We start from the raw sequence: 7,820 nt of genomic DNA, 5'->3' as shown, positions 1-7,820 counted from the left end.
CTAGTACTACTGCAAATTAAATTTTTGTATAGACTTAATTTATGTTTATTGTTTTTTATGCAAGTTAGGATTGTTATTATGTTATTGTCAGTTTCTTTTTATGTACTTATCATGCTCACTTGTGTTTTTTTCCTATTTGCAGCAGACTTAAATTTATGAAAGGGAAAATGAAAAGATGGATTCAACTGTGCGTGAACTCTTGAGTGTTCCCCAGCACTGACAGAATACCGCAAACTCGCCAAAATAACATTAGTATTTGTTAAATGTGTATTTGATGACATTTCGTGTATGTTGGACTAAAAACTTTTTTTTGTTCACAGTAATCATTTAACATATAGCTTGCTATCAGTCAATCATGTCCCTGTCTCTTATACACATCTAGATGTGTATAAGAGACAGCAGAGACACATTATGTATCAACAAAGCCCTTTTGGGTAAGGGTGCCCGAGCGAGGACCCTATGGGTTGGGGCACCTTCGGGGCCCTAGGTGACGGGGGCCCTGCGGACCGCCGCATAGGAGCGCATAGTCATTACACTACTGTACATCGGGAAACAATTTCCTACTCATTTCCAATTAGCATACTGCGTTCTTTAACGTGCACTCAGGCCATAATGCACACGGCACCAACAGGTTAAATGTCTCATCCGAAAGACGGTGCGCTATCGTAACTTGCATTTCAGCCCTCCAACTGAAATACAAGGAAGAACAGTGATGGGAATTCAATACACTACCTCATTCCTAAAGCCCCTTTCAATTTCCATCTTAGAAAACTTAAAGAATTTATCCTCCAAAAGGCTGGAAAGGACTCCCTGTATAGGCGAATGCTTTGTTCATTTTTAAGTCTGTAATTAAAACAACTATAATAATCTCACTACAATAATTATAATTACAATAATAATAATAATAATAATAATAATTTCAATATTGGTTGCCTTTGCTGTTATTGTGATGTGGGTCTATTTGTTGAAAAATGTTTAAATGTTGATTGTTTAGATTTTTCTGCTTGAACCCTTTACTTCTGTAAAATTCAACCCATTTTGAGTGATGAATAAAGAATGATTTGATTTTATTTGAATCGGAGACCTAGATATCCCCACGTTTTAGCGCACACAGAGGCTACCACCAGTTTAGGCAACTGAGCTAAGCTGCTCTGCTACCTGGTTATAAATCTATAAGGTACCATTACAAAATTAAATAATAGGCTCTATTACAGTAACACTATTAAATTTCAGAGACGGACAAAAATTTACTTTCGCCATAATATATTGTAAAGCAAGCCTACGACTTCTGGATCACTTTTTCTTCAGGTCATCTAATAGGTTTGAAAATATCAATATAAAGACGTTGATTGTTTTTAATAAAGTGTTACTTTAATACCAACAAATATGTTGCTCTGAAACATGATAAGGCCAATCTGAATAAAATGACCAGATCGTCCTTTAAGGTCCAATTAATGATGTCGCATGCGTTTATCATCCGAATATCTGAATTATTAGTAGTAGTTATGCAGCCGTCCGAGGCTCATACATTTTTTAAAAAATTAAAAGAAAATATTTTGTCAAAAGCGGTTGTATTATTAGATTGCTCGGTAGTAGTAAGTAGGGGCCCATCGACTTTCAGGGACTCATTTGGACATGGAGGAAGTAAGCGTTTCCCTAGAAAGCACACAGGCATTACATAACTGGTCAAACCTCCGTAGTGGGGCATCCAGGGGCATAGTTTAAAGAACCCCTTCTAATAAATCTGCCAAATATTGTGTTTGTGGGATTTTGGTCTATTTGGTTTTTTCGAAAAAAATTATAGAAAATGTTCGTATTGTTAAGGCGTTGTAGGAGAGTGCTGAGTATCAGTGTTACTGTAAGTAAAAGTATGTAACCCTCTCCAGGGCCCATTTGGACTCGGACTTCGCCCAGAAAGCACATGCGTTACTTAAGGCTTGGTAGTAATGTGTTAGGTAGTAGTAGGAGCGCGGGCCCCCCCCCCCCCCCCGCCATCCGAGAGCTCACGAGTTACGCAAATGGGTCCTGTTTATTTTAATATGATATGCCATAATTGGAATTTATGGGACAGTACATGAAACACTACACCGTTTCTGATATATAAACTGCAATATATTATTCAGCATCGGAAGAGCTTTCCAACGATACCAAACACGACTTTTTGGTGAGTTTATATACTTATTCTTATTTTATACACAATTTAAATATATTTTGCGGATATTTTAAAACAAATAAACACCTATTTTTGAATTATGTTCCATTCTGGCATGAGTGACAGTAGTTTTTAAATGTCTGGTTTGTTGCCTGTATATAAATTATGATTTTAGACACCAACATCATATCTGTAGCTTATTTAGTTCCAATTATATGCACATTTTAGATAAATATGGCCGCCATTTGTATACCAGGTGAAAAATCAAGTGGCAACAGGGCTTAGGGTGACCAGGACGGATTAATTAGGATATCTGGCTATGTTGACTGCTTCTAACATTCCACTCCCCCTAACTTGATTTCTAGGCCTCTTTTTGATTTTTTTCCTAGTCTATATTTCTTTTTTAAATTTCCAGACGGCTTCGCGGCCCTCCAAAAATGTTTCGCGGCATAAAAATTTGGGCCGCGAACCATAGTTTGCGGAACATCGATATAAGCAATGGTTATAAAAGGATTTACAATAGCAGAAATTGACTCATAATTCACGTTAAACAATACCCTACAACCATACGACTTACATTATAATAAAAATATATTGCTCACAAATGCTATTATTTTATTATTTTAAGTCACAAATAGAGATAACTCCTTGGTTTAACCATGGGGGGATAAAATACGATTTACCCCATCTGATCTGATCTAAAGATTCATTAGCATAGCAACAGTTCACTAAGCATAGAATCATTGGTTTTTGGTGAGATCAGCGAGCATTTCCAGGATTTTACCCACCGATTGATATACATGCATGCATAGGCTATACCGTAATTATCCAAAACACACTACTGTAATGTGTTGAAAAAATAGACTTTAATTGGTCCGACGAATTATCCAAACGTTACCGAAATGATACGCAATTACCCAAATATGTCTAATTAACTTTGAAACCTTTCGTATTTTTAACATACACTATTTATTTGTCAAAATTGTTTGTAATGGTTTTTATAACTTGTTTAATCATTTGAAATTAATAATAACAAAAATATGATTTATTCTGTTAATAATTGCTAATGAATGCCCCATGGAAGAGAGTTGAATAATCTGTGTTCCGTAAATCGTACGACACGATGCTTTAACGATTATAACCCCTTTATTTATTACTGTGTAATCTATGTGTTTATTTTGAACAAAAACCTCGAGTCTTTCTATAAAGTTTCGAGGCAGATGGCGCTATACAACTGCCGAAAAAATTGAATGGATTACCAACGGTGGGATCGGCAGCGAGCGCCGACGGGATCCACAGACGGATCTAAAGGCTTCGTTATTTTATATATATTTTTATTTTCATTCAATTATTATGGAAGTATGTTTGCAGTACAAGGATGGCTAAGAGAATTGAAATTAATAATGTGGGAAGGCACTATCCGAAATATGTATTCTTATGTACGTCGATGTAAATTCTGTTATATGTGAAATCTTTCGTATTTTTAACATACAGTATTTGTCAAAAATATTTGTTATGCTTTTTTTTTTATAATTGTATCACTTAATAGCACAATAATAATTATAATACTATATTTTTGATATTCCTATATGTATTAATATGTTGTTTTCTGATAATAACTGACAATGATATTTTTTATTATTGTAATACGTGTATTTTATCATTTATTCGTTTCATCTGTTTCTAACGGCCTTTGAATTTTATCAGGCATAATTTTTTCATTCATGTAGATGTACATTTTTTTTTATCTAATAGAAAGCTCAGTATTTAAAAAAAAATCGAATCATGAAACAATATCGGGAACATGTAAAACGTCTGTTGTTTTAATTACACTTCTTTATTTCATATCATAAATGAATTGTATTTTTTATTGTACATATTGTTATAAATTAGTAATAATTCAATTGTAACTCATTCTACTATAATTCCAATAATGCAATTGTAACTCGTGCCAAAAACCCCGGTAAGGTGACAATTAATTATTATTATTATTAAAAGTGGAATGTTCAAATTCAAGTTTTAAATTTATTACACTCCACAGTATCACACTTTGTTGAAATATAGACCAATCAGAATCACCCATTTCAATGTCAACTCCATTTCATCTTTTTTTTCGCACAATGACACCCCATACGATATTGATATATTCAAGAATAAGTGGTTGGGTGTTTCCGGTGTGAAATAAATAGTTTGTTATCATGTCATTTCTTGCAAGATTGTCTTATCTTTCAGAAAAACATATTAGTTTGCCAATCTGAAATACGGTAAACATTCCGCCAAAAAAACGTTCACCAGAAATAACAGTAGTACACCTGCTTAATTTCAAAGTGCTAAATTCATAAAAAAAAAATTAAAAAAAATTGAATGTATAGCCACTTTGAATGCCCCTAAATAAATCCGTAATATTTGTGTATATTATCTTGTTTTATATTCATACAATATACATTACCGTATTCTATAAAGGTATCTTAAGATTCTACTATTAATTAAAATAAACAGTATTTAATATGCCGATTATTAATACGGATAATAATAATAAAATAATAACAATAATAATAGTAGCAATAAAAAAAATAGATGAATAAATAATATAATAATGATAATAAATATCAAATTGTATTTTTATGGCGACGCTGGTTTTTGTGTTTTGACACACTGTTGGGTCTTGAATAAACAAATAAATAAAAAATAAATAAATTATGATGCTTTATGCCTATTATATCAGTCTATAAAGGCCTATTCCTATGTTAGAAATTATTATAATAAATTCTATTTATTTGCTATAAGCCTGGGGCTACTAACATCATATTTAATTTTTAGTTAAATATAAACGAATTAACAGAGTCATTTGGGCTATGATTTAGTTAAATTCCCTATCATTTGTGTAATTCCGTATCATTAGGGTAATTCCCCATCATTAAGGTATAATTTTAGTAATTCCGTATCATTTGGGTAATTGCGTACCATTTGGATATCATTTGGGTAATTGCGTACCATTTGGGTATATTCCGTATCATTTGGGTATCATAATAATGGGTAATTTCCTATCATTTGGGTAATTCGTCGGACAGGTTTGGGGTGGTTCCTTTCTAAGCTATCATTAATCACATTCACTGGCACCGTACACGGGTTTTTATCGTCATTATATATATACTACTTCTCTAAGAACATTTATCTGTTGTAGTTGCAGCTTATATAGACGTTTAATATGCGGTATGTTAGTATACAACAAATAAAGGAAAAACATTATTTAATGAAATATAGTGTACCCCTGTTGACCTCTTCCCATCAGCAGCAACTTTCTCTTCATTGTAAATTTTGAATCTTTTCATGTATTTCTTTTCATTTATATTGAACATTTTTTAGTAACTGAATGCGAGTATATAGCATTAAACTGAACAACTACTGTTATTAACTCTATAAAATATATTATTACTATTTTATTCCTCAGTAGCCCATGGACCCCACACACAATTATTCCCGTTTTTACAAGGGTCAGCTTCTTCAGGAAAATGAGGAGTGTAAATTGGTTCAACTGACTCTTCGTAGTAGCGTGCAAGTTTTCTCAACAAGCATTTTACAAGGATCCTGTATTTGCTAGCAAGATTGTTTCGTTCTTCGGGGTCGCGTTTGACGTTGTACAATCGAACAATGTCACCTACGTCACCTTCTTCAGTATCCAATCCAGCAACACCTGGTGGTGCGAACCAGCCAGCTTCACCTACAATCAAAATTAAATAAATAATAGAAATAATAACAATTTTTATATTTGTTTATATTGTGTCTGAAGTACAATAATGTAGAATTAAATTAATATAATTGGGCCTCTTCTTTTTACAATTTTCATTAATGATCTTCCTTTGTCACTCGTTCCCTCTTCTATTGATATGTACGCAGACGATACAATTATTTACGTCTCGGATATTTCCATCTCTACCATTGAAAGTAAGTTAAATGATGATCTTAAAAATCTCACCAAATGGCTAACTGCAAACAAACTTCTCATCGACACCAACCAAACCGAATCTATGCTTATTGGTAGGCACTACACCCAGAAATTACGTCACAAACACTTAGTACATATATTAATAGCACTCAACTCAAACCAGTACATACACAGAAGCAGTTTGGTTTAATAATTGATGACCGTTCAAAACTCGGTCTCTACAACCCTCCTGGCACGAGTGCGGAGATTCACTGACACCCACACAGCACTTCTCATTTATAACACCATTTCTCTTCCCCATATTGATTACTGTTGTAGCGTTTGGGGAGCGAGATCCATAAATAATCCTAACAAAATTCAAGCTCTTCAAAATAAAGCAATTCGTATTGTATTGAAAGCCCACCCCCATTTACACCAACAGCCACCATTTTCACAACACTTAATGTTCACAACGTCTCACAAAGAATCAATCTACAGCTTGGCTGCCTAGCATACAAGTCTGCTGCTGGTGTCGGTCCAGACTACCTCTGCAAACTATTCACCAAAGTCGAAACCAGAAGCATATCTACTAGAGCATTTACTGCTTGTCATATTAATTTGTCCAAGCCGAGAACTGAAATGTTTAAAAGTAGTTTAGCTATAAAGGTCCCTCCTATCTTAATTCACTTCCTAATGCTATGCGGAACAGCAATACTTTTACTCTATAGTAAACTAAAAAAAGAGCTCAAATCTAGTTAAAGGCTGATTTTATAGAAATTAAAATTTTCAAGATAAATTTTTGAGAATAACTTTTATATATTATTGTAATTGTTTGCAATTGTTTTTATTTGTTTTTCTAAAATCTATTTTATCACTGTGCTTTCTGTATTTTATTGTTACTGTATATGTTTTGTATTTGCTATGAGGGCCTCTTTGAGTCAGCCTCTCTGTAAAAGCCACCCTCATAAATGAACGTTGAATAAATGAATTAAGTAAAAACGTCGCGATAGTTGTGAACTTGTTTTTCATTTTTTTTTAACTTCATAATTTTTTTTAGTATTGTAAGTATTTGGTTTTCCGTCTTTTTTTAACTTAATACTTTTTAACGATTTTTCCTTTAATTGCAATATCAACTTCATTTATCATTATAGCAATGAAAACAGCCGTATATTCTGTTACATACATATATGTATATATACATATATACAAACAGACATAGTAAGTCTCGTTTTCATTTATGTTGTGTGATTTATTATGATTTATTATTTTTCTTCTTACCGTTATCTCCTGTAAGTAGTTTCCAGTTTCCAAGACGGATGGCAGCTTTGATCCTAACATCAAATGGGCTGTCACTCCAACTCTCCCCTCCCTCAGTCAATACTGTCAGGGGGTCAATGTTGTGTAAAAGTTCGATACGTCTGGAACTTCTTCCATCCCTAAAAGTACATGAAAAACTCATTTGTTTGGGATAACAGTGATAATTATAATAATAATTTAATTCAAAATAATATGACGGTTTGTTGTTAAGGAATTTATCGTGTTATCAAACATGTTCAGGATTCGAGCCCCGGTGAAGACCGAAGTGTGTTTTAGTAATATCATTGGTATATACTACATTTTTGATGTAATAAAAAAACTGATATACACCCCTAAAAATTTGGGCTATTGAAATTATAGTGCAAAATAGTAAATCAGAGTTGTTGCGTATCACTGTGAATATAAACAACGTAATATATATATATA

At 33.1% G+C, this 7,820-nt stretch overlaps 1 protein-coding gene across 1 annotated transcript in view; it reads right to left on the bottom strand.

Moving 5' to 3' along the window:
• Positions 1-3,948: 3,948 nt before the first annotated feature.
• Positions 3,949-7,820, bottom strand: part of LOC117122523 (arylsulfatase B-like) — a 36,422-nt gene continuing 32,550 nt past the window's right edge. Inside the window, exons 6-7 of the mRNA XM_033268108.1 lie at positions 7,356-7,513; positions 3,949-5,873 (exon numbers count right to left, since the gene is read on the bottom strand). Of these exons, the coding sequence (XP_033123999.1) occupies positions 5,593-5,873; positions 7,356-7,513 (439 nt within the window). The 3' untranslated portion in view covers positions 3,949-5,592. The remainder of the gene's footprint in view (positions 5,874-7,355; positions 7,514-7,820) is intronic.

The sequence above is a fragment of the Anneissia japonica genome, unplaced genomic scaffold (genome assembly GCF_011630105.1).
Source record: "Anneissia japonica isolate Jap-2015-1 unplaced genomic scaffold, ASM1163010v1 scaffold1889_len2455224_cov183, whole genome shotgun sequence".
Taxonomy (NCBI): domain Eukaryota; kingdom Metazoa; phylum Echinodermata; class Crinoidea; order Comatulida; family Comatulidae; genus Anneissia; species Anneissia japonica.
The sequence above is the reverse complement of the archived record's forward strand: the minus strand, read 5'-3'. Positions and strand labels throughout refer to the sequence as shown.